Source organism: Lytechinus pictus, chromosome 17, assembly GCF_037042905.1.
Source record: "Lytechinus pictus isolate F3 Inbred chromosome 17, Lp3.0, whole genome shotgun sequence".
Classification (NCBI taxonomy): Eukaryota; Metazoa; Echinodermata; class Echinoidea; order Temnopleuroida; family Toxopneustidae; genus Lytechinus; species Lytechinus pictus.
Window position 1 is genome coordinate 1,415,060 of NC_087261.1, and position 27,933 is coordinate 1,442,992.

The 27,933-nt window shown below is 38.8% G+C and overlaps 1 protein-coding gene across 2 annotated transcripts; it reads left to right on the forward strand.

Moving 5' to 3' along the window:
• Positions 1–2,898: 2,898 nt before the first annotated feature.
• LOC129280497 (uncharacterized) lies at positions 2,899–26,882 on the forward strand. Of its 2 annotated transcripts, none has more exons than XM_064112257.1 (11): positions 2,899–3,244; positions 7,963–8,136; positions 9,939–10,280; positions 11,735–11,806; positions 12,624–13,022; positions 13,679–14,107; positions 14,659–14,927; positions 20,682–20,817; positions 21,491–21,664; positions 23,462–23,549; positions 24,085–26,882. In XM_064112257.1, exons 1-11 carry the CDS (start codon positions 3,097–3,099, stop codon positions 25,373–25,375), a joined length of 3,522 nt encoding a protein of 1,173 aa, XP_063968327.1. In that variant the 5' UTR covers positions 2,899–3,096; the 3' UTR covers positions 25,376–26,882. The 2 variants fall into 2 exon arrangements, with proteins under 2 accessions (XP_063968327.1, XP_063968328.1); XM_064112258.1 differs by having other exon boundaries at positions 2,978–3,244; positions 24,088–26,880.
• Positions 26,883–27,933: the final 1,051 nt, after the last annotated feature.

Sequence of the window (27,933 nt, forward strand, 5' to 3'; positions counted from 1 at the left end):
CCATTCACATTTTTACTGATGCTGACGAAAAGTTAGTTTGGTTGTCAGAGCATTATTTGTCATGCGTCTAAATAACTATGTCCGATCGAGGGACCCTTTTAATTTCGGAAAGGTAGGAGAGAAAGACTGATCCCCGTTCAGCTCAACGTATACGTTTGGCACGCGAGCACAAAGAAGATCAATTAAGCACATCACCTAATGCAATGTTTCGAGAATTTAGGTAGGGAAATTTTTAAGTCTCCAGTTACTTAAAACAAGATATGGCCATTTTATCTATAAAATAAGACAAATTTTATGAGAAATGGACAGTAATTAAGAGCAGAATTTTAAAACGCCTATCGGAAAGATCGTCCTCAAAGCTCATTACGTATTAGACAGCTGGCAGCCGTCTGTTTCGAGTTTTTTAACATTTTTATTTCTCCTCGTACACAGACGGCTCGCTATGGTGCAACCATCATTACGGGGTTAACAATGCAAAATCCCCCAGACGGCGCTCATCGATTTTTGTCTTTATTTCATAAAAATATATGAAAAGAACTGTATCAAATAAAGATTATTATTCCGTTTTGTCCTAAAATGCACCAAAAAAAGGGAAAATAAACTTAAAAGGGGAAACAACAGTAACTAATTGCTTCGGCTGTCGCGCAACTTCACTTCCCCGTTTTATTGGAACTTAATGCATAAACATATGGCCATTGAGTCCCTGTACAGATCGAGCTAGAACTTCCGTCTCTGTATTGGTGAGTGGACTAACGGAGTTCAGCGGAACAACGAACATTGCAGAGACCGAAGCTCTTGGTCTAATTACGTATATATGCATTAAACCACGGATGGCTGGCTATGCATACCGCTGAATTAAATACTTTTGGACGAGCTGCGGACTGACTGGCACTGTAACGTGGGATCTAACTCGGCTCGACTCACGTTACCTTGCTCCATGCTACCGATGCACGCCGTGTCCAACCGTGGCCGGGTTCCGCCTTGGGGCCACATGTCCGCACATGGGAATGACGATGCAGGGGCCGCGGAAGCGGGGGGGGGGCAGAGGGGGCTTCAGCCCCCCCACTTTTTTCCAAAACCGTGTACAAAAACGTAAAAATTACCATATGATTGTGATTTTTTGCATGGTCAGCCCCCCCCCCCCCACTTTTGGCTCAGCCCCCCCACTTTGAAAACCGTTCCGCGGCCCCTGCGATGTCATATCGATGTGGCAGATATGGCAAGTTCCGACTCGGAGTCCTCGTATAAAAATAGTAGAAGTCTGGATGTATTCTAGGATAGTTGAGCCACATGGCTGATTTGCTTGTTTGTTATGTTAAGCAGTAGGCGGGTGCATTTTATTTGAGGCACTTGTCAGCTTAACACGAAACTAGAATTTCAATTTCATTTCATTTTCCCAGCGTGTTTGTCCCATTGAAGACATCAAATCGCATCGAAATAAAAAAAATCGCCAAAAATCCAAAACCCGAGTGATTACGAACGCGACCCGAGTGATTTCGAACGCGAACGCGACCCGAGTGATTATAATAAGCCCATGACACTCCTCTTTATCATGTATATATACATTTAGCCGTTTCCAGACCATACGAAATCAAAAGTAATGTATTTATATCCTTAGACACCCACCTAAAAACTACAGGGTGTTCCTGAATTAAAAAAAAAAGAAAAGAATGAATAGTGATATATTTTAAAAGGCAGTGCATACGGTTTCAATAATTTACCTGTGAGGGTTAAATCACCTTCTGACACTTTCTCTCTCTCTCTCTCACACACGCACACACCCTAAGACGCACACAAACACACACACATCCATCCTTACAAACACACACACATACCCACCATCATCAATATCTCAAATGTAAAACATTTAGAAGGGTGACAAACAAAATATTCATATATTAAGATAAAATCATTGTTGATAAAAATACCTCAGTAGGATCCTCATCCAACAAAAGTAAAGATCGTAAGGATTAAAGTAATACACAAATGAAAACCCAAATAGATAAATTAATAAGTCAAGAAAGTGAATATATTAGAGAATAAATAAATAAATAAATTAGTAGATTAATAAATAAAAAATAAAAAAATAAAAACGACAAAGGAAGTGATGAAATGCACATTAGGCACAGTAGATGGATTTTATTGTGATGATTATTCCGTGTATTCTACCCCTTATGAGTTCACAAGGCCTGACATGCCTATTCCCTTGTGAACGACGAGCGTTCAATATATTCAACACAATCTTCGTTCAGATGTGGGTTGCTAGTCGGAGTATGATAATATTATGCATGGATTAAAATTCCAAAGATGATGTCACGACCGAAACGAATGCTATTTTGGGTCGGAGGAAGCCCTGTGAGATGAAAGGTCGGAGTAGTGCCCGTTTGGCCAGATACTACGACCTTCCTCCGACCAAGTTACTCCTGGAAACCAGTAGATGGATCTTGGTCAGAGTAACTCGGACCTTTCCTCCAAATGGGCTTCCTCCGATCAAAATAGCCGACGCCTGGGCCGTGATAAGATGAATATCTTTGGAAATTTAGTCAATGCTTAATAAATTTTTACTCCGAGTAGCAACCCGAGTCTGAACGAGGCTTCGATCATCAAATGCATCAAAGGAAAACATTTATGCATTCTATTCATGGTGGTATAATGGTGACATCGTCGCTTGATGCGACGTACGGTTTCGTTTCCTCTCTTTTTTATTTTTACACCACAAAAAAACACACACCCTTACATGCAACATTTACACAAACAGTTGCGTTGGGGAAAAAGAACGAATTCCAAACAATTTTTTTTCATCACTATCTGTGTAAATATTCGAATACACAGCGAGAATGATATTCCACTTTTAGTTCTCTCTCTATTGAAGGGTAGTGATCCGGAAAACCAGGAATTAGTGAATAATACACGGAGATATTTGAAAACATATAATTTCAAAGTTGGTGTTGATGATTTATTACGTTTATTGCAGTACATGAGTAAATGGGAACACATGATATTCTTCCGTGTTTTGGGGAGCGTTTTCAGAACTGTATCCAAGGGCGGACTAGATATAGAGTAATCAATTGTTGTTGAGAATAAGTAGAAACTAGCATGGGATGTAGCCGAGAAATCATGATGGAGCGAGGTTTTGATCTGAGAAGACTTTACGTCTTTCTTCAGTCATCATTGTTGCTACTACTGTTGTGTCCAGCATGCTTTTCCACATCAGCAGGGAGTTCATCAACAGATCAAACATGTGGTAAGATGTATAATTAATTCTGGCCAACAAGATCATGGTATGGACAAGAATGGTCGTGTTGGTAGCCATAGCAGAGAAGAGGGCAGTGGTTATGGTAGTGGACATGACAGTGGTGGTAGTGGTGTGGTAATAGTCATGGTAATGGTGTGGTGGTCAAGCAAGTGGTATGGAAGTGGCCATGGCAAATGGTACATGTAGTAGTGTGATGGTGGTATGATAATGGTGTAGTAACAGTCAAGATACACTGCAAAGATTCTGGTGTTGATTTAACACCAGCCCGGAATCTATATATGTCTACACCAGTGTTAAACAAGACCAGTTTGGTATTGGTCTAACACGAGATAGGTGTTTATACAACACCAATTAGTACGTATTAGAACAGCATCGGTTTGATTCCAAACTGGTGTTGTTTCAATACTTCTCTGGTGTGGACATATATAGATTCCGGGCAGGTGTTAAATCAACACCGGAGTTTTTGCAATGTAGTGGTATGGAAGTGATCGTGGTAGTGGTAATGGCAGTGGTATGGTAGTGTAAAATAGGGTCATGGTGGTTGTATAGTAGTGGCATGGTATTGGTATGGTAGTGATATGAATGGTAGTGGTATGGTAGTAATAATGGTAGTGATTACGTTGTGAATATTGCGTAATTCTACATTATCGTATTGAATAAAATGAGTGACGTACCATTTTGATGAACTATATAGAGATATTGTTCAAAGTACATGTGATCATCATTATTATCATCATCGTTGTATTATTTATTATCAATATAGTATTAATTATTTTTATAACATCATTTTCAACCTTTGATTACTCATGCATGACTGAACCTTACAATCTCATTTTTCTCCACGGCAGGAGGGGGCTTACTTTTTTGTTATATGCAGCAATGGAGATACACACCTGAAAGTCGACCCTGAGTCAACCGACTTAAAGTCATTGACTCAGTGTCATGTTCAGAACTTAGAATTTTTTTTGAGCTCGGAGAGTGTACTACGGGCGGCAATGGAGTGCTTTCACGATGGGAAACACAGTTGGGGGGGGGTGTGATCGCTTATTAGAACAGCCACTACGTACATTCATAGACCTGCTGTGTGTTCTGCGAGCGAGAGCTGATTTTGTGAAATAGTGTAGTCTTATTCCAGGAACGAATAAATAACTAAAAAAAAGAGTAAAATTTTGACTTTTTTTTGTAGTTGAATAATATGGTTCCAAGATTAATCACCAAAATATTTGTTCATTCAATTCAATTTGGATTACATCCAATTAAGTGTACTGAGGCCTATATTAGTAGGGTTTCCAGGGCTGCAGTTACCCCATATTTTCTCCAAAACGTAAACTTAAAGTTTGTGTGTGTGCATGTGCCTGTGTATCTGTCTATGTGTATGTGTTTGTGTTTATGTTTGTGTCTGTGTGTGTATGTGTTTGTGTATACATCTGTGTGTGTGCCATCATTGAGTTTGTGTATGTGTGTGGGGGGTGTTTGTTCTGTTTGTATTATAAACACCTGTGTTAAAATGAGATGTACTTATTTTCATGCTTTTAATGCTAACTTAATGGATTTTCATGTTTAGATAACATTACCTCATCCCATACCCTGTCTATGACTGTTTTTCCAGCGGGGGGGGGGGGGGGGGGGAGGGGGGGATTGATATCATGATTTTGCATAAAACTGTTAATAAAACAACCTCAGTCGTGTGATTATATTCCTTCATGTAACTGACTAAAAGTGATGACATGTTTTTTTATTAGATGACTTGAGGGTTTTGTGGGTAGTATTAACTTTACTTGAGGTTTTGGGTCACTTTATGGTTTTCATGTGTGTACATTGTCTAGAGACATTTAATTTATCCCGGCATGTCCGACATCCACGTATCATACCTACTCATACTATTTTTTCCCATTTATTCATTTATTTATTTTTTATTTGGGGGGGAGTTGATATCTAAAGACGCACATTCCTCGCCAGTAGTTCTGCAGCATGGAGACTTAACGCAGCAATGCCCACGCGATTTCGTGCGAATGGGACTGTGTGTTGTTATGACTCTCTTTGTGGATTTTCAGGAATAGATTACATTACCTTATATCCCTTAATATAATCGACTGGAAGTGATATGTTTTACTTAGCTGACTTGAGGTCAATAATGGTGGTATTCATCTTACCTCAAGTTGTTATGACTCTCTTTGTGGATTTTCAGGAATAGATTACATTCCCTTATATCCCTTAATGTAATCGACTCAAAGTGATATGTTGTACTTAGCTGACTTGAGGTCAATAATGGTGGTGTTCATCTTATCTCAAGTTGTTATGACTCTCTTTGTGGATTTTCAGGAATAGATAACATTACGTTATTCCCATATCCTGTCCATATCTTAATATAACAGTTTTTTTTTTTTTTTTTGGGGGGGGGGGGGGGGTGGAGCAGTTGGTATCTTACTTTAGCGTGAAACTGACCTAAAATATATAAAGTATCTAAAGTAAGATATTCCTCATTAAAATCGACTCAAAGTGATGATATGTTTTAGTTTGCTGACTTGAGGTCAATAATGGTGGTGTTCATCTTACCTCAAGTTATTATGGCTCACTTTGTGGATTTTCAGGACTAGATAAGATTACCTTATTCCAATATCCTGTCCATATCTTAATATAATTTTTTTTTTTTTGGGGGGGTAGAGCAGTTGGTATCTTACTTTAGCAGGAAGCTGAAAATAAAACAACCTCTGCCGTGTGACTGTATACCTTATTAAAATCGAATCAAAGTAATGATATGTTTTATGTTGCTTACCAGTGTGTGTCAATTATATAAATGTGCATCATAACATTTAACAATCTTCATCCATATAATCGGGTTAAGTGCATAATTCATTTTTTCCCTTTAATTTGGGTGCGGCTATGGCGACCACAATTCTACCCCATTTGTCTGCCAACTATTACATGGATGAGTCCTGGGCTGCGGCCCGCACAGCCGGCCGCAGTTGCCTGGGTTGGTCAAAATCTAACACAAAATCAGATTTTGTATAGAGTCTAGAACTAAGTTAAATCCTCTAAAAAAGGCCAAAATTTTTGGCTCACTCACAGGCACAGCTTAAAAAAAAAAAATTTGCCTTTTTTAAATGTCTGGCCACCAAACTTTTGAGACTCGCAAGCCACCCCCCCCCCTCACAGTTACAGAGAACAATATTGGTTTTTGTCACCCCCCCCCCCCAAGAAAAAAAAACATGCCCAAGCCAAGGCAAGGTCAAACATGAGCGTGAACACCCATCGACAGACGCGACAGCCGACACCCATTCCAATGCAATGCTTCTCAAGACTCGACTGTATTTTTGTCACCCATAACAACCCAAGCCACAAAAAATTAAGGCACACTCTCACACAACTGTTCACATATCACACTGACTTAATTCGGTAATTAAAGACTACGGTCCGAAAGTCAGAAGAAAGACAGCTGAAACTCGGAACGCCGCTCAGCCGAGTTCTATCCCATACAGTCCAACACAAGGTACTACACTGCCGTGTACTACGCCGAAGCTCCGGGATAGCGACCACTCAGCATCTCGATGATGCCTCCACGATATCCCCGGGCAAAATGCAAGTTTAACTCGTAGAAAACGATGGAAATATGACATTTACTATCAATCCCATTCTTTCCGAAGTGATTCGTTTTATTACTAGGGCCTATATAAAATGATGTAATAATTGAATGAATACGATAATTGAAAAGTACTTACATCTCCGATTCAAATTTTACATAAATTCTGTCACCAACAAAATTTTATCGCAGACGACGTGTGTGAAGAAAAAAACCGGCCGTGAGCTGCATATCAGGCTCGTTCGCGAACTATTTTTCAGATATTTATTGTTATTAACGATAACAATTTGTTGTTGGTTTTATGAAACGGGTATTTGCAACTATGACAAGTTGCCATTGCAATAACAAGATTTGCCATAGATATGGGAGATGTTACAGTTGCAAGTCAAAATAAGCGATCACACCCCCAACTGTGTTTCCCATCGTGAAAGCACTCCATTGCCGCCCGTAGTACACTCTCCGAGCCTCAAAAAAATTTCTAAGTTCTGAACATGACCCTGAGTCAATGACTTCAAGTCGGTTGACTCAGGGTCGACTTTCAGGTGTGTATCTTCATTGCTGCATATATATATATATATGGTAGAGCATTTTTTCCATTCATTTTATATGCTGATGGATGAAACAAGATAAGATAAATTCTTTGTTGAGCATTATAATTGAAAAACAGGGCATGATACGAAAAAAGAAACAAAAATAAGAGAAAGCTGAAGAAAATATGAAGAATACTCACTTATATAGATAAAGAGAGAATAAAAAATAAAGGAAAGGAATCCAATGCGCACTGAAAAAAACGACTAAAGGCAAAATATAATGCGCATTGGAGTAATTTGATTGCTGTAAACAAATTAAATAACAAAATCATGCCGTCGCGAGAACCGAAACCCGATTTGTGCTGAATAGAATGAACGATTCGCAAAAGAAGGGCATTCTTCATTAATAAAAAAAAGAAACCTCTATTCATTCTAATGAAAACTTCGTAAATGTTTAAGCAAGAAAGATTTGAAAGAAAGGAAAGTTAATACCAATGCTATACTCCCGATTTTGGCCGGGAAATCTATAGTAATTTGTAATGGAATATTTAAAAACCATAATGGGCATCGTTTTCCTCTCACCTCTGTATTTTTAGCCATCCAGCCTATACATAGATGTCGCATTACTACATACACGGAAAGTGATCCAATGTCAACCTCTGTGCCTCCTATTATAACAATGTCATGTCCTGAATATCATGAGAATGGCGATCAAGAATTCTACTGGGCACGCGGTGATTTATGTTGCCCCCGATATGAGGATGCTGCAGGTGACTTTCATCATTTTTTCCCTCCTTTTCTTTGCCATGTTTGCTGATACATTTAGTATGACGAAATGAAATATACATGGCATTATTTCGTCTACATTAAATACTCTGAAAGTAGAAAACTACGATTTTTTTAATATAATAATACAACGAGATCAAACAACTAAACTATCGAACATAACTATATATTTGAAAATGAAATCTATATGAAGGAAATAGAACAAATCAGAAAGTGTCAGGGTTGTTGTTATGAATGGTTATTTATACAGTGTACTGCTTTCAAAGAAAATGAAGACGGAAAGGTAAAATGAAAAAAACATACAAGGCAGCAGCACCCCCCCTTCCAAAAAAAAGCCGGAGAAAATGAAAGAAAATGAACATAAAAAATGAACATTAATAACAGGGAATAGAACAGCAGCGACAGAGCCATAAATACAATTGTGGTGGTGTTAGTGGTGGATTGGGTTTAGTAGTAGTCGAGTAAAAGTATAGGTAGTAGTAAAAGTAACAGCAGTAGTAGGAGTAGGGGTGGTAGCAACAGGAACAGTAGGAGTAATAGTCATGCTAGTGTAATCAGTAAATATAAGTAGTAGAAGAAGTAGTAGCAGGAACGTACTTTCGTTTGGGGGGCAAAGCCCCAAAAGGGCACTTATATGTCAAAATGGGCACTTTGATGCAAACGGATATTTTCATCTGCGTTAATTAGTTGTGTTTTGATAATTATGTTGAGCAAAGCCTTTTCAGTGATTTCAGATTGAATAGCCCGTTTTCCGTAGGCGAGCGTAGCGAGCGTGCGGATCGGACGAATTGTCTAATATGAAGTTGTGAAACTCGTTTGGGGTCAATTATTGCGAAAATCACTGTTAAAAAGGCAGCCGCTTGCGAGATGTTGCGAGTGCAAATCGCGAGCTCAAACTTTTGGACATTTCACGTACTAATATATTCTCACCAAAAAAGGAAGCTGGTATAAGGACTGCGTTAAGTGACTGATAAATAGAATACATATCTCACCATTCGAAAAAAGCAAGTGCGAGGCGCGAGCTGAAAAATTGTGATATTCCAACCTGAAAACTGGACATTCTAAGCACTTTTTGTAACCAAGAACATAATGGGTACCTTATAATACTAAACAATAATTGTTGCGAGCGCGAGCCCCAAAATCAGTGATTTCTTAACCTAACATGAATTATGTTTTACTTAAAACAGGGTACTTTATTTTGAGAAAAGGGGGCACTTTCTATCTTGAGAAAAGGGCATTTTTTCCTACTAAGATTTTTTTTTTTTTTTTTGGGGGGGGGGCAAGTGTCTTCCTGCCCCGGTTCCACCGCTCCTGAGTAGTAGTAGTTGTAGTAATAGTTGTAGCAGTAATATAAATTGTAGTAGTAGTAGTAGTAGTAGTAGCGTAGTAGAAGTAGTAATAGTAGTAGTAACAGTAGTAGTAGTAGTAGTAGTAGTAGTAGTAGTAGTAGTAGTAGTAGTAGTAGTAGTAGTAGTAGTAATATAATAGTTGTAGCTGTAGTAGTATTAGTAGTAGTAATAGTAGTAGTAGTTGTAGTAGTAGTAGTAGTAGTAGTAGTAGTAGTAGTAGTAGTAGCAGTAGTAGTAGTAGCGTAGTAGAAGTAGTAACAGTAGTAGTATCAATAGAAAAAGTAGTAAAATAATAAGAAGAGGAGGAGGAGGAAGAAGAAAAGAAGTAGTAGAAGAAGCAGTATAAGATGTAGTAGGAAAGTAGATGCTGCGGAAATAAGAGACGTAGAAAAGGTCAATTAAACAGTTTAGACATTTCATTTTATATGCATTTGCAGTAGTCAACCTTACACGTGGAATCAGAAAAGAAATAGAGTGTTCGCTGGTGGCCCCAAATTCTGACACCATCACGGATCATGTGATCTACGAGTGGACAATGCAGGCTCCTGAAGGGTATCGGATTCTTCTGACAGTAGTTACGCGCGACGTCTACAACAATTTTACAGCGACAGATGAAGAGGGTGGCAGCGAGTTCACATTTTCTACAAGAAGCTTTTTTGAGGTCGGGGACTCATTCTTGTCATCGTCCAATGTTGTCCACATGGAAGCTTCTTTCGAAAGTTTGGATTCAACCTCCCAACAATTCACCGTCATTGGGCAGGTAGTCAACATATTTAGTGGTGAGTTGTTTGCTTCGTTTCATATAACTTTGCCGTGATGGCTGGCTTCATTATCACGTGCCCGCTAAATCAATTGTGATTCAAGTGTAACTTCAAATATATATATATATGTTCCACCTTTTTATTACATATTTTCATTTTTATATATTTATTGATATTACTATATTTATTATTATCATCACTAATAATAACTGATCTTGTTACTACTCAGCTATTTTAAAACCGAGGCAATGACTTGACAAGGAACAAGATTTTTTTTTTTTTTTTTTGAATATTGAATAAAGAAGAATCATCGTCACGTCTTAATAAGATTATTATTTTTATATATGCGAAACGACAAATTGCACTATTTAACTACACTAACTATAAACAATTATTGATGCATAAATGCCTAGAACATTAATATGAATATAGATAACCCGTGGAAGGTGAGGGGTGGGGTTATGCAAATAAGTAAATGGAAAGGATACCCCAGGCTGAAATAATATGATTTGAACAGATAAAGAAAATCAGACAAACAAAACACTGAAAATTTGATCAAAATCGGACAAGGAAAAGTAAAGTTATAACATTTTAAAGATTTGCATTATTCCGGTTATGACAGCCCTTGGCATGTCTTCATGAATGTTCAATGAGCGATATGATGATGTCATATCCCACTCGTTCTTTCGTATTTTATTATATAAAATCATGTTTATTCAATGTTTTCCTTCAAGAACAAAAAAAAAATGAAAATACGAAGTAATCATGATTTCTGTAATGACAGAAGAAAAGGGAAAGTGGGGATGTGACATCATCAGCACACCTAATGAATATTCATGACGACGTGCATACATCTCTTTTTACAAAAATTGCTAAACTTTTAAATTCAGTAACTCTTATTTGTTATTTGTTATCAGTAACTCTTATTTGTTATCAGATTTGGATGGAATTTTCAGCAGTTTGCTCAATGCTCTGTGAATTTTACTCTATTCATTTATATATAAATATTTTCAGCCCGGAGTACACCTTTGATTTCAATAGTTTCATTTTTCTGCCAAACTGATGTGTAACAGGATAACAGAATTGTGTTTTTACTCGTTGTTGTCATTCAAAACACAGAATGCACAATTCTTAACTAGGTACCCAACCATGTTTCAGGGAAGCAATGACATCTGAAGAGAACATTGTCACCATTCTGAGTGAGGATGTGTAGTTTGTTTGTGATATTTCAGTCGAAAAGAAACTTTTTTTAAACAAGTCCATACCTAGTTTCCCAGGATGCATATAGCATTTCCATTTATTTGAATACAGGATAAAAGAGCAATGGCTTTGCTTATGAGCATTGGTGCCGTGGCCGGAGATCGAACCCCGGACTTTGAAATATATAGTCGGCGCCTTAGACCACTCGGCCACGGCAAATCTACTTAAACAATGATTTTCGATTCATAACATGAATACATGTATTACTACAGATACATTCAACATCACCGTTGATACCCAGGGGTGCACAGACAAAGGAAGGAACTTATGGGATACTCAAACCGGTAAGGACTGAGCTCCATAAAGGTGAATTCGTTACACTATGTCGATATTCCAGACTTTGAATTCGTTTGAATTTAGAAAATTATTTCAAATTCTTTATTGATATTTTAAATATGTTTTAGACATTTCACTTGACTTATTGCTCTCGATTCGTTCGTCCTTTAATAATCAATATCATCCATTCGAATATATAATTCTAAAACATTGAATTCCTCGTGCTCATATGTGTTTTTTTATTAGGTGCAAGTCAAATCAGGTAAGTTTATGAACTATATATACACAATACGATTAAAAATATTGCATAATTGTACCACAATCTATGATATCCTCGAATGAATAGATTCCCATTTTTCATAATTTTAGTGCTTTTGACACCTTTATTACTATCACTATTATTTATAATTATTACTTCTAGTTTGCTTGTTTGTTTATTTCCCCTATGTTAGCCCATTGTTTTTTGTTTTTTTTTTAAATTGTATTTCAATGTTATTTGTTGTTCACTCTTTATGTACATGTATGTATTATATTAATTTGTATTTGATTGTACCATGGTGGTGCCCCACTCACAAGTTTTTTTTTAATGAAAACTTCTAGGGGCTCCCAATCCCATGTTTTTACCTAATTTGTATATACCTGTATTTTTATGATTGATTGATTGAAATAAATTTTGAATTGAATTGAATTGAATTGAATTGAATTACTTTACGTACGTAACTGAGTGTTTTTGGTCGCGCATGGTATCCACTCGTCAAAGTAAGTGCCCCCCCCCCCCCCGAGGTCATTACCTCACGGTTGCTCTCCACCACCCTTTCATTGTAGGATGCAGCGACAATTTACACAGCTTTGAGGGCTCCTGTTACTTCTTCTATTCCGAGAGAATTAATCTTATCGAGGCGAGGGAAATGTGTGAGGCAAGGACCGATGGATCCCATCTCGTATTTGTTGACAACATGGACGAGCAGGACTTCCTAGCGTCTACTTCTGATAACATTAACCAAGACTGCTCAAAAGATCGCGACTGTGATTACTGGATCGGAATAGAGCGGAAAAATGACGAAAAACTTACTTGGATGGATGGATCACACATTATATACGACAATTTCAAAAATTTCGACGACGATGGTGAATGCTTTCGGTTAAAGAGTGAGGACGACTACGTTTGGGAGTCACATGATTGCGAGCACAATCATTACGGCTACATCTGCGAAAAAGAAAACGGTAGGTTCTGTTTGTGGAACTGTGGACTCGAGGCGATGTCAAGTCAAAGTTTATTTTTAATGTAATTATGGCCTGGGGCCCATTGCAGAAAGAGTTGCAATCGTAACTGTAAAAATCATGCGCAACTTTTTTTTTGCAGGTGTTTCTGCATTTATTGAAAATTCAATATATGAAACACAGTAATCATAATGAATATAAAGAAATACAAAAATAAATGAAATAATTACAAACTGTGACGATTACATAATAGAAGAATAATTTACATAGATATAAATGTAAGCAATAATATATAAAATAAAATGCAGTGTCCAGCTATCATAAGCAAAATGCTTGAGAGAATAGCAGCCAGAACTTGATTTTCAACCAAACAACAGCGCGCATTTGGGACTTGCGATTGATTTTTTGACTTGCGTTTAATCGCAACTCTTTCTGCAACAGACCCCTGATATCTGTCACATTTAAATTTGTTTTCATAGATCCAATAGAGCATCAAATACTGCATACCCTCTTTTTTCGAAATAACATTGGTTACTATAATGTATATGTTATGTTAACCAAACAAAAAAAATTGTAAAAAAACAGCGCTTAAAAGCAAGGAAAACACAGATGTCTTGTGTTCATTTCATTCAATTACCATGTCTTTTTTTTTACAACAGACTGTGAGCAGAATTCTACAACGTTAACTTTGCATAAATATGGAGGATCTTGCTACTATTTTCAATCTAACAAGCCCGAGGGGTCGAACATTGATGATGCAAAGGAAGCGTGTGAGGGGATGGAAGGTTTTCATCTCGTTTACATTGAGGATGCAGAAGAGCAGAATTTCCTAGCTTCTACTTCCCAAAATATCAACCCTGGAGGAAATGATTGCTCTGAGGATCATGATTGTGATTATTGGATAGGATTAAAAAGAAATACTGAAGACCAACTCGTGTGGATGGATGACTCGCCCATCACCTACAAAAATTTCAAAGCATTCGATGTCGACGATAAGTGCTTCCGATTGAAGAGTGAGGACGACTACGCTTGGGAATCTCACGATTGCACTCACAACCACTATGGCTACATATGTGAAAGAGAACTTGGTAGGCAAACGTACATCAAGTTTTGTTATGTGGGGTAAAGGAGCAATGCTACCAGCAAGGGGGGGGGGTCTGGATTTATTAGGAGGTAGAGGTATTTGAAGGTAAAGAAATACTTGAAAAAAGAGGCAGGGCTCGCTCAAATGATTTTTTTATGATGGCATAAAATGAAGTCCGCGTCATAAACTACAAAACACGAACAAATTAAACTTTAAAATTCTTTTAGGTGAAAATTTTTTTTTTTTAAAGGCATTCAGAAGAATTGATAATTTCTCATTCTGTACCTGACTTTGAAACTAAGAGGAAAATCACGATGCTGCGATTTGCACGGAAATGAATGATATGTTTTCCGTTTCCAGGACCATAAGATCAATAACGTAAATTTCCGTAATTGTTAACAGAGAACAAGAATTTGCAACCTTGCGGAAAAGTGAATATATCATGTTAAAGGGGAGGCCTATCTATAAGCAAATCACTACAATACACTATCAAATATCAAACTTTGATTTATCAAACCATAACGTTATTTCCTCCACCCCCTCCCCATTAAACAGGCTACCATGGGACGCAAAAGAGCAACTTGGGGTGCATCACCTTTGGAGCCCAACCAGCATTCACCCACACAGGAAGATATGACGTCATTCTACTTATGTTCAGTTATTACATCAAAACATTCGAAGGATCTGGAAACATGAAAACTGCCACCTTGTGGACAGGGAATCTTATCATTCGTTGTAACTCCAGCGATGTTGAAACTTTATCTCAGACTCAGACCAGTCTTCAAATAGACATTTCCTGTAGTGCCTCCTCCGATTCATTGAAGGCAAGCCTTTTGTTCATTGTTTAAAGTAGAAAATTCACTCTTAAACAGCTTCATTGCAAATATAAAGAACATTTGCATTATGAATAATTGTTATATTATGTAGCTTCTAATTCCTTCATTAAGTAAACATGCTTTGCGTCGTCTAATTACTATTTAGATTGTATTTTACCATTGCCAATGGGTGTAAGTTTGAATAAGATTATTTGAACTGAGGGCCTTTTCATAAAGCTGTTCGTAAGATAAGAGCGACTTTAAGAACGAATGGTGAACCTTTCTTACGTGCTAAACCATAGCCAATGAATATACCTTTACCACAAGTAAAGCCCCTTTCACAATTGGCGCCTCACTCGTGCGATAATTTTTTTTTTCGAAATTTTTTTTCCCGTCCTGTTGTAGAAGTGTTGTCTTTGAGTCGCAAGCAATATATAAAATCGTACGAGAGGTGAACGACCACTGCACCAGGATACAACAGTCGTGAGACGTAATCGTGCGATTATTTTCATGTCTCCGGGTGCAACAGTCGTACAACGGCTGCAACGGTTGAACGATGATGCGACCAAGTCGCACGACACATGCGTTTTGTAGCGCCATATGTCGCGCGACCTAGCGACCCGTTGTACGACTACTACAACCGATCGTACAAGGCTACGACCCATTGTGCGACATACCGCACCACCTGTCGCGCGAGGTGTTGGCCTATAAATACGACACGCGATGCGACTTTCTTCATTACAACCGCTGATGCCTGACGAGACGCTGCTACAGTAAACAAGACACAACCAAAATACAAGCATCGGCATGGCCCCAAAGAAGTCAAGGAAAAAGAGGAAAAATCAGCCTGATGAGGAGGAAGGGCCCCAGCCTATACCCGTGGCCGAGGAGAAAGCTACTGCTTCTGTCATAGCTGGTGATGAGTGTGATGAATTTGGTGAAGCCCAGACCGAGGATGATGAAATGCTGCAGGAAGGGGGCCAAGATCCACCAGCCGCCGCCAGTGATGAGAACAACGTGACAGATGGCCATGCTACCTGCGGTATCACCAAAGCCATGGAGCAGGAGCTGGCCGAGTTTTTCGCTGACAATGAGTTCATCTACGACAAGAGCAAGGTGGACTTCAAAAACTCTAAGAAGAAGGAGCGCAAGTACATGGAGATGGCGGAAAAGCTGGGAGTCACCGGTAAGTAGTAGCTGAAAAATATGCACATTCCGATTTATTGATGATGTTTATTAGTTAAACATGCCAATTTTTGGGATGTTGACTAATTTCTTGCTTCTACATTTTGTATATTGTCAGTGGCCGACATCAAACTATGGTATAAAAGCCAGAGAACCATCCTGGGGAAGATGAAGACCGCTGGAAAGAAGAGTGGTCAGAAGGCCATCGTCCTTACCCCCAGGCAGAGATGGGTCAATAACAACCTTGGTTTTCTGACGAAGCACATAGTCCATCGGTCACAGGGCTGCCAACTGGGCCACCTCAGTGGCCGAATTACTGAAGCCGCCTCCGACGAAGAGGGTTTAGATGAGGAGGGTCCAGATGCCAGCCAAGCACCCAGCTCCAACCAAGTCTCCAGCCAGGGGGCTGCACCTCTCAAGAAGAGGCAGAAGAGGGGGTCGCCCACCGATGTGGACAAGGCCCTCTTGGAATTCATCAGAACATCCACCGAGCAGACGGCCATCCGGAGCCAGGTGGATGCGGCATTCACCCAATGCGCTGACGAGAGGCAGGCCTGGCTAGAATGGATGCTGCAGGCCGTCCGCCCACTCCCAAGACCCCTCTGGCGAGAGTTCACCAGGGACACTTTCAACTTGGTGAGCCGCTAGCAGGATCGGGCGGACCACCTTTCCACCACCCTAGTATCTCGCCCCAGCACTCCCCAGATGATCCAGCCACTCAGGCCTCAGTCAGCGCCGATCGGCTTCACCCAGGACGCTCCACCTGCTTCCTTCCTTGGGATGCTCGGGCCAAGCAGCACCTGGACCCCTCAGAACCCTCAGGGAGGATTTCAGCAGCCCAATTTACAGGCCCCCTTCCAGCAGCAGGCCCCCTTCCAGCAGCAGCGTGCCCCCTTCCAGCAGCAGCACCCCCACTTCCAGCAAAAACAGCAGGCCCCCTTTCAGCAGCAGCAGCAAGGAGGCAGCAACAGCGCCAACACATCAATCATCACCCAGTTGAACTTGTCAGATGAAGAAGATGAACAGTGAACTTTTGTTAGGATTGTTTTTATTGTTACTTGACGAACTCTCTCAACTCAAATTATAATTTGACTATTTTGGAACATTTATTTCAAACTTTTTTAAACATTTACTCGGCGAATAGAATTCATTTTCGTTAACAAAATGTCTTGGAAAAAATATATAATTTTTAAAACAACATGATTAATGACAATATAAAATTTGTTATATCTGTACATCTTTTTTATTCTCATAAATCACTTTTTTTCAAAAATGTTCTTTTTTTTTATATTTCAAATACATGCTATTAAAGGAGAATCAACGTTTATTATTTCAAACATTTCATTGTCAAATAAATTTTTGTTTAAAATAAATGTTGACATGATAATTCATTTCTTCTTTGAAATGATTCATTCCACTAAATCATGGAGGCAGCAACAGCGCCGTCACATCAATCATCATCCATTTGAACTTGTCAGACTTGTCAAATAAAGAAAATGAACAGTGAACTTTTGTTTGAAATGTTATTGTTACTTGATGAACTCTCTCAATTTAATTTACAACTGACCCATTTTGGAACATTTATTTCAAACTTTATTTTAAACATTAACATGGTCAATAAAATTAATTATCGTGAATAAAATGTCTTTGAAAAATATATATTATGTTTAAAACAACATGATTAATGACAAAAGAAAATATATTATATCTGTACATCTTTTTTATTCTCATAAATCACATTTTTTCAAACATGTTCTCCTTCATTATTTTATTTCAAACACATGTTATTAAGGAGAGTTAACTTTTCAAATTTCAAACTACCTTTCGATGTAAAAGTAATGTATGTTTAAAATAACTGTTGACATGGTCATTCATTTCTACTTTGAAATGATTCGTTCCACAAAATCATGATCGAAGTTTACATGCCATTTTTATGGCAGAGTCTGTGCTGTATCCCAAGTAGTGCGCCAAGTGGCAGTCTATATCATGTGTTGTTGCCAGGGCAGGCTTCCAACTGGACTGTTGTAGTAGTGCTTCAGGTAAGTTCTCAGCTTCTTGCCCTCTTTGTTTGCCTGGTAGCCTCCGCCAACTCGTTCAACATCCTGCAGAACTGCTGCGTTTCTCCATGCCCCAGGGATGTGGTTGCCCAACTCATCTTCATGGTCAACGTCAATGTTCTGAAGCCCAGGAAAACGATCTCTCATTAGGTTGTGGAGGCACATGCAGGCCATAATGACTGTCCTGGCTTTTTCTGGATCAAGCTGTAGGGGTTCTCAACAAGCATCTCCAGCGATGGGCAAGGATGCCAAAGCTGTTCTCCACCACACGGCGAGCCCTCGAGAGACGGTAGTTGAAGATTCTCTCCTCGTCGGTCTGCTCACGGTTGGAGTACGGCTTCTGCATCCATGTCCTGAGAGGGAAGGCGTCGTCCCCAATTAAGAAGCAAGGGGTGTCTCGGTCATCATCTGGCAGGGGCTCTGGATCTGGCAGGCCAAGAGTACCATTCTCCAGTCCACATCTCAGCGGGCTGTGGTTGAAGACCTGGGCATCCGATGATGAACCGGGATTACCAACGTCAGCCCAGAGGAACTTGTAATTGCCATCAACTAGGGCCAAGAGGATGAGGCTGTAGAAACCCTTGTATTTGTAGTAGATCGTACCAGAGCCTGGTGGATTTCTGATGGCCACGTGTTTTCCGTCCAAGGCTCCGCAGACATGATGAAAGTTCCATCTGTCAGCGTAAGTCCGTGCCACTTCTCTCCATTCATCTGGGGTAGTTGGACAGGAAAATACTTCATCTTGGTATTCACTGATGACGGCCTGGCACACCTCTGGTATAAACAGAGAGATGGTATTATGGGCAACACGGAAGGCATACTGCAGGGTTTTGTAGCTGTTGCCGGTCGCAATATATCTCAGGGTGATGGCCAGTTTGAGCCCAGGATCCAGTGGCTGCCGGTAGCGATAGGACTTCTCTATCCTCGGAGTGATGCGCTGCAACAGTTCAAGGAACGTTTCTGGTGGCATCCTCATGTAGTTCAGGAAGTCACCATGACATTCTCTCTGCAACTCCGTCATCAGATTATCATACTGTACAAACAGCACACGTCTCTCAATCCAGGGTTTGACCCACCACCTTCTTCTTTGCCTTGTATGTCTTTGACGTCTACGGATGAGTAAGGCCATCAATATGACATGTCTGTCTTGAACGTTTTGGATTTGCCTTCTCAGACTTAGCAAATGCAAGAGCCTCCCAGGAGCTATTGGTCGAGCAGCAGCCATGTTTACAGTATGGATGGTCCAGACATTTGGGATGAAAGCTCAGGAGTTCTCGAGCTTATATTGGGGGTGAAAAAAATCGTACAACGTTGCAAAGGGGGCAAGACAGGTCTTCCAATAGTCTTAGGGTGGTACAACGGACTCGTACGACATGATGCGTCATCGTACGACATGAAAATACTCGTGCAACACTCGTTCGGGGTCTTACGAGTGCGTGCAAAGTCGCACAACACTCGTACTGCCTGTCGTGCAATTATCTTTCATCGCGTCAGTCGCTCAAAATATCGGAGCAGGACGGTTTTTATTCCCGACCGAGATGCGACCATTTTGTCGCATATGGATCGTACAATAAGTGGTACAACGGCTACAACGAGTCGTACAACGGGAAAATTTTCGAGTCGCAAGCCGTTGTAGTCTGTTTGGCAACAATTGTGAAAGGGGCTTAAGGATCACCAGTCGTTCTTAAAGTCGCTCTTAAGAACAGCTTTATGAAACACACACCAGGAGTGTTTCTGCACCAATTGGTAACAGGAACGCGAAAATCTGATGAATTCACCGTAAGATTTAAGGTAGGAATATCACTATCCCATGGTCAATAAAACCACGAAATAACTTTAAAAAAAAATATGCTCAACTTTGTTCTGACTTTAATACATTCCCATTTGGAGAAAAATAATGAGAACTAGATTTTGATTCGTCATGTGGACGAATTAGGTAGTTTTTCGACATATTTAAACAGATAAATATATATATGATAAATAGACAGACGGATAGACAGACCTAAGCAAATAGATAAAAAAAATATAGATATATATACTGTAGAGAGATATACATACTTTAAACAGATATATATACATTCTAAAACACGGAGAGCTCCGAAGAGCTGAGCGTGTATACTTGACATCTTTATAAACAAACTTAAATCCCAGGAAAATCCGAATTCATCCAAAGATTCTTTCTTTATTGCTTTATATGACTGCACTTCGCTGTGCTGATTTTTCTCGTTCAAATTTGAACTAGACATTTCAGCACTCCGAAGTGCAGTCACTATATACACGCTCTTTAAGAGCTAAATTAGCTTTTTTTTTGTGTATAAGCATGTACTAGATAAATAGATAGACCTGAATACAATTCGATATAAATACACAGATCCACAAACAGATATATTGATAAATAGATACAAAAAATAAAACAAAAATAAGAAATAACTAAATGAATAGAATGACAAGACAAAAATCAAGATACAGCTAAGCAAGATATTTCAATAACATGAATCATAATAATCTAATCTTCTTTAAGGTGAAATTCCGAGCAATGGGACCAGGACTAGTGAAAATTAAAGACATCAAGTTCTTCGTAAGTGGGACAACAAATCCAATCAGACCAGAGCCAACATCAACCCCCTTACCGACAACTGAAAGACAACGTACTACGGGTAAAATGCTACGTCAGTTGTATCATTTAAAAAAGAAATCATTAGTAATTAGGATTTCTCTGAGGAAGATGACGTTGTAGTTGCATAGACTATGCGTAAATGTGCAATTGTTTTATTGAGCAGGGGGGGGTATAGTATTGCCGCGCTTTTTTCAAAAGAGCAAAATCCGTCATCATGCCGTTTTGATCGATTATAAACTCTACAAAGGCTATAACGTATCATGGTAAATTACTACGGCCTTTCTTCAGACGTTTTAACCGTGTCGTTCAGGTAAATGCCATTCATAAGTTTTATCACCGGCCACACGCGAAAGATAATTATCAACAGGCAATCAGCAACATGGGATATTGCCCATTGCAATATTGCCCATAGTGATATATAGCATGTTTTATGCTCCGTCAACATGCGAAATGACCATGTAATAGCACAAGTTAAATTGTGGCGCACTATATGAGATTAGCGACTGATTGCATGTAATTCGTTATCTTTTGTTACCTATAGCAAAAATATGGCCCAAAGCATCATAGTGATTGATCGCAACTCACGATAAACGAACATTCAAACGTTGTAAAATAGGTGACCTGTGAGCATGTTTACTAGTAGCGCTATCAATCGCGAGTGGTTATAACTCTAAACTCCTTAACGATTATGATTGTCCTACGATTGTTTTTAGGAGCAACCATGAGTACGTCAACGTCCCCGAGTACGGAACTTACATCAACTTCGCTCCGCCGATCAACTAATCCAATGACTTCATTACATCGAAGCTCACTCTCACCTACTACCCATCCTAGCACTTCACATATCTCAACCTCAGAGTTCTCGGGGATATCAATGCCATCTTCAGGTTAATTTCATTCATTTATTCATGTCATTTCCATCAAATTTCCATCAATTGCGACGGATACGGGTCACCTTGCAGACTGCATTGTCTGCGTATCCCGTGCATGACCGGGCTCTCTGTCCACTGGCGTAAATCCCGGGGGGGGGGGATGGGGGGGATATATCCCCCCCCCCCACTTTTCGAGGAGGGGGGGATGGCCTGTACAAACATCCCCCCCACTTTTTACGAAAAAAATGAAAAAAAAATCACAAGAGATAATTGTTTTATTGGTGAAAATTCCTCCTAAAATACCGCTTAACAAATAAAACAATATTATTGAATCATAAAATGCAAATAAAGAGCCAGTTCACCATTTCCAAACGAAATACTTATGTCCTTATTATAACATTGAAGAGAAACCCCCGTTTCTTCCAATTCATCAATGTTGGGGTCTTTGGGAAGGGATTAAGATGGAATGTCAAAATTGTTTTAATGTAATCTCTAATAAAACCATTAAACCATCATGGGGTAAAAAAGATAATAATATTGGAGGGGTATTTGCCAGATGGACATACAGTGGCGTAACTACGGGGGGCATGGGGGGCACATCCCCCCCCCCCCATCGGCTGACAAAAAAAAAACGGGGAAAGGGGAAAGGAGAAAAGAGGGAGAAAGGAAGAGAAACGTAGTGGGAAAGAAGAAAAGATTATTCATTATAATGTTATATTATATTATAATTATGTTATGTTATATTACATAAGAAACATATTTATCATAACTTTATGAAACATAATTTGCCCAGGGCCTACGTCTTCATTGTTCCTGGTGCTCGCATTTTCTGTTTAACGTGATATATAATCCTGTTGTACTAAAACATCCCGTTTTCAAGTCAATATAAACCAAATATATTTCCTAGCACTTGAGTTATCATTGTTTTATGTAGTGACATATGCTTCTTTTTCACGACTAAAAAAGTGATTGCCCCATGTTAAGGTCTTCGTATATATGAAACATTTCCTGTCCGTGATTACGTTCGCATTAGTGGATTGGTGTGATATGTCTGCTTTTCATAAATTCCTAAAATCAGTCCTTAAAATGTCCCTTCTGATCTGAATATCAAAAATGTTCAGCTCGCGATTCGCGCTCGCATCATTTGGTTAATGAAATACGTATGGTCCTAGTTATTTCTTTCAAAAAAACCTTAGAATGCCCCACTTCCGGTCTGAATTATCTAAATTTTCAGCTCGCGCTTCGCGCTCGCATTGTTTAGCGAGACAGGTACCTATCATGATTACACAAATTTTATTATAATGTCCCTTTTTAGGTGTGAATATAAAAAAATTCAGCTCACGCTTCGCGCTCGCATTATTTGATCAGTGAGATACATATCAGTTTAATGACATCGTCCTTAAAATGTCTCTATTAGGGCAGTATAACTGGCAACTGAGCGCGCTCACTAGCGCACTCACTCAGTGATTCAACATTTTTGCTGGTGCCCCCCCCCCCAATGCCGTGACCCACGGTACGCCACTGTGGACATATCAATGGCAATTCCTTGCATATCTAAAAACATGATTGCAAAAAAAATGTCAAAATATTTCAGTCATCCCCCCCACCCATCAACACGGATTTACGCCAGTGTCTCTGTCCGTCTTGACTCCTGAAGTTGATAAGCTTTCGATTGACACATGATTTGTCAATTCTTCAAAGTGAAAGAAAATGATGGATAACGAACATAGATTTATTAGGAAAAATAGTCGCTCTCATTTGAAATCTGGTTTATTTTCCTATTAATAATTATTTAACCTTTTTCCCAAACAGGTGGAAATGGAGTCGTCATTTCCGTGGTAGTGGTCCTTCTCATCGTCTTGATCATCGCTTTGATAGGATTCTTGTGGTACAAAAAGAGGTACACACCTTATCAATATATCTTTTGGGAAACCTTTTTTATACAATTATTCCCGTTTGAGATTATTCTTTAATATACATCTTGCATCTGTAGTAGATTATACTGCTGTTACATATAACAAATTCACATCCCTTAGTAATTGCGTTTTTTCACACTTTAAGCAATCAAAACCACAAAACAATATAACCATGCTATCATTCCCTGCCGGGTGACTAGTATTGCGTTAGGGTGATTTAGGTAGTGGTATCCATTGTTTTTAATCCTTTCACTTCGTTTTTATTTTAAGTTCAAACAAAATAGGCGTACGTTAAAGTAACCTTTTAGAGACCTCTATAACGACGACTGAAAGTTTGTTCGCTCATTCCCTTAATAACAAACGATTTCTATCACATATCACAAACAGAAATCAAGTAAGGATAATCAAAATTTCTCGGAAGTCAGTGGATTGAGGTGCCCTGGACAGCCAGTATCATTTTTGCAAATAAGCCATGCAAGCATAATCAGTTTTTGCTTATTGTTCCTACATTTTTTTCAGAAGAAATTCCAAAGATCATCAACATCCCAAAGGCTTCCATGGAAATTTGCAAAACCCTGCCTTCGAGAATGACACTGGCGAACAACACGAGTATGCAGAGTTCACTGATCCGGAAAAGAAAAATGCTTCCAACCGAAACAGGTCTTCTGATGCCATGCAGCATTACTACTCCGATCTACCTTGTTCTGCCTCTGTAACCACCAACCCTGTTATTTACAACGAGGTGGGGGAACAGGACTACAATACTCTCTTCGGTGGCAAGGAGAGGGACGACTATCACGAATACAGTCAACCCGACAGCAAACAAAGCAATCCAAATGCCAAGGACACTCCAAAAGAAAGCTCATACCAGGAACTATTCAAAGATGGAAAGAGGCATCCTGTAACAGGTGTTAACCAGTTGCATAGATCCCTGGGAATGGAAAAAGCGGCAGCTACAGGTCAATCGAAAGTTGGCAGGCGCAACAGTAAAGGTGATCACGCATATCAAGACTTACGTAAGGACGACGTCGGTTACACCTCCCTTCAGAAGAGTCCAGAACGAGGGCAGAAACCCGCGAACGGAGACACTGATCAAGAAATGGAGGATAGCTACCAGGCTCTTCATGCTGATAGCCCAGAGTATTTTACCCTTGAACCTGATGAAACTAACACGTCTCCGAGCCAGGAAAATCTTCAAAACAATACCTATCAACCACTAAGACAGGAGCCTCAATATCACGACGCCGTACCTGAGAAGGGTAACAATCCGACCAAAATAGACACTACCTATCAATCTCTGTTGACAGATGCAAACAACCACGTTGGCTCAGATTCGGTTCCCGTCAATGCATCAAAGCAAGAACAAAACAATCCACCTGATCATCCGCAGCAGGGTTCAAGATTGACGGCTTCATCTTCGGATGGTTATGCTTCATTGGTATCAACAGCCGAAGAAGAGGACGAACATGAATATGAATCTCCAAAGGGTAGGCCAACGACAAGTGACTACGAAGATCCAATAAATGATGAACCATACAATCATCTTCAGCGCAACACCGATCAGGGTCCGTCAAGTTATCAGCCACAAGCAAGACAAACAGGAGATGATTATGAAACTCCTGTAAACTATGACTCTACATCCGATACTTACCAGACATTGGGCAATAGTCAAGAGACGTCCGATGGTGCAAATGAAGAATACTCACATCTTCAGAGACATTTCGGAGCCAGACCGAGAGACCCTCCTGGTACCGCTGATAACACTAACCAATATGGTACACTCGATTTGGGGAAAAATACAGGAAAATAAATACATTGCACTTTATACAGGGCAGTAAAATTGACATCGATTTGCTGAAGTAGAAATAAAATTATTAATCTTATGGCTGTTGTTTGTTAAAACAAATGATTATCAAATAATGTCTTTATATCGTTTCCCCTGAAGGGGAGAATCTAATTCAATTTGAGTGTAATTTGAAAAAAAATAAAGAAAGGCAACAGTTTGGAAGATATCTGATGAGTATGGAAGTTATGACAATTTAAAAGACAACACCATGCACTTGGTCTATGTTTCAATTTGGCAATTTTGATTTTGGATTAATTTGTGTCTTTCCATGGTCTTTCGACCATCTCTTTTACAATTTTGTCAAATCACTGAAAGGTTGATAAGAGTTAATTAAGGCCCCCATTACACAGAACCAGGCCCATTCAAAGAACACTGAAAGACAGTCACTAATGATTGGCAATGTGTTTTAGAAGTCTCCAAGTAGAATAGCCCCGATTTAAAGACCAACGAAAGTCGATAGAAATCAGTGAACAATGGGGATCGCTAAGGATCATTAGAGATCTACATGGGGATCGCCAAGGACCACAAGAGGTCTAGACTATGACATACAAGTGGAAGCCTATTAAAAGATTATTGTAAGGATAGTTCTTGCTCAGTCTGTCAAAATTCTCTTTAGGTCTTGATAAATCTTTCAGAGTTCTTTAAGTGGTCTCGGGTCAGGCTTTCAAAGAACTTGATTAATCTGTCGGAGTTTACGTGTAAGATGGTATATCTGTGCAAATTGGGGGCAAAATAGCTCTTAACGTCATGTAATTTTTTCCCTGCTTATAATGTAAACTGCATGGGTGATGATTTATCGCTGGTCAGGTATCCCATTTGTGTAAATACTCTGTTATGAAAGAGGTGAATTATTGTTCTTACTGTAATTTTTATATCAAAGAAAGAAAGTTTTACTTGTTGCCTTAAAGGTATATACTCGGATGAATGAATGCTGCAATCATATGTACATGCACCTTTGAAATGCATATTCAACCACGGCCGTAATATTAAAAAAAGGGAGAGATCTGTGGAATTCTCTTCCAAAGAGATTAAAATCCCACACTTCAATGACCACCTTCAATGGCAACCTGAAAACATAGCTTTTAGACAGACATTGACTTTTTGTTCAAAAATTTATTATATGTAATGTTTTATACTTCTGCTCTGAAGCGCCTTGCTATCGAACATCTAATCAATATGGAAAGTGCGCTATACAAGTCGTACGTAATATTATTATTATCAAGATCTACCGTATCATGCTCATGGAATACATTCGTTATTCATCTTAATGAAAAGATGAAAACAAAGAGTATAAACAAGAAAAGTTTATTTTTCCCCCATTTTTCGTTTCATATATCTTAAAATGATTTAACATTTGTGAATCATTGTATTATTTGCAATAACTTGAGTGATATATCTTCTTGTATTTTAAAAACAAAACATTTCTGAAAAAGTCTCAATGATCAAATATTAAAAATTGCATGCACCCTTCTGCTTGTGTGTCTGTCACTTACTGTTTTATGATACGGATCTGTTTGGTCAGCATAGAGTTTGGGTACTCGATGAACGGACCATAGGTCAAAGGATACCATTGGCCAGAAAATAAAAAAAAGTTTAAAAACAAACATCGAAAATAATGACCAGGAAATTTTCCAACAAAAACAAACAAAAGGTCTATATTCACTTTGTTTAGATAGTTTAAGACCACATCCATGGGCTAAACCCGTTTGGTCAACTATCAATTTGGCCTAATATTTTTTGAAAACAGTTATATGCATATCACGAATGTTCATTTGGTGAGCAGATGAAGTCACATCCCCACTTTTCTTTTATTATATTACATAAAATCATGATTACTTTTTTTCATACAAGTTTGAATGATATGTCTGTTGCAGCAATGACTATCTAATGCATTAAATCAGATGTCAAACCAACTTTTCAAATTCTTGGGGGACAAATTTTGAATAAATTTCATATAATGAAATAGAAGAGAACAAGTGGGGATATGACATTAGTTTGCTCCTTGAATGTTCATAAAGACATGCACAGAACTGTTAAATACCGAAATAATGCACATCTTTAAAATAACCAATCATTATTCTCTGTCCTATTTTGATCAATTTTTTTATGTTTGACCATAAATCTTGCTCGCATTTATAATAGTGGTTTCAACATTAAAATTCTCACAACTTTCTTATCCTTTGTCCAATTGTTATGACACTTTCATCGATCTCACTCTTTGTTTTCATACAAGCTAACTTGCTTCAAGGATTTCATTCTCCTTCGGTTTTACTAGATTTATAACTGGAAAAAAAATTGACAGGGCTGTGAAACGAATTTGAAAGTGAAGGGGGGGGTGAACATTTCACAATTTGATGGTCATACTCATGTTTTTTTTAATAAAATATCTTACCAAAAATTTGGAGTTGAAGCCACCCTGGTTCTGCAGCCCCTGATTGAAGCATATATTTATAATATGTGACATAAGTTAAATGGTGAATCACATCCAACCTTTTACTGTACAGCAACCAAACAAAAAATAC

Bases quoted from the DNA above. Each gene is read 5' to 3' on its own strand.
- LOC129280497 (XM_064112257.1), top strand. From the start codon at position 3,097: ATGGGATGTAGCCGAGAAATCATGATGGAGCGAGGTTTTGATCTGAGA. The intron at 20,818-21,490 runs GTAAAATGCTAC...GATTGTTTTTAG, and splicing joins TGAAAGACAACGTACTACGG to GAGCAACCATGAGTACGTCA. The intron at 21,665-23,461 runs GTTAATTTCATT...TTTCCCAAACAG, and splicing joins GATATCAATGCCATCTTCAG to GTGGAAATGGAGTCGTCATT.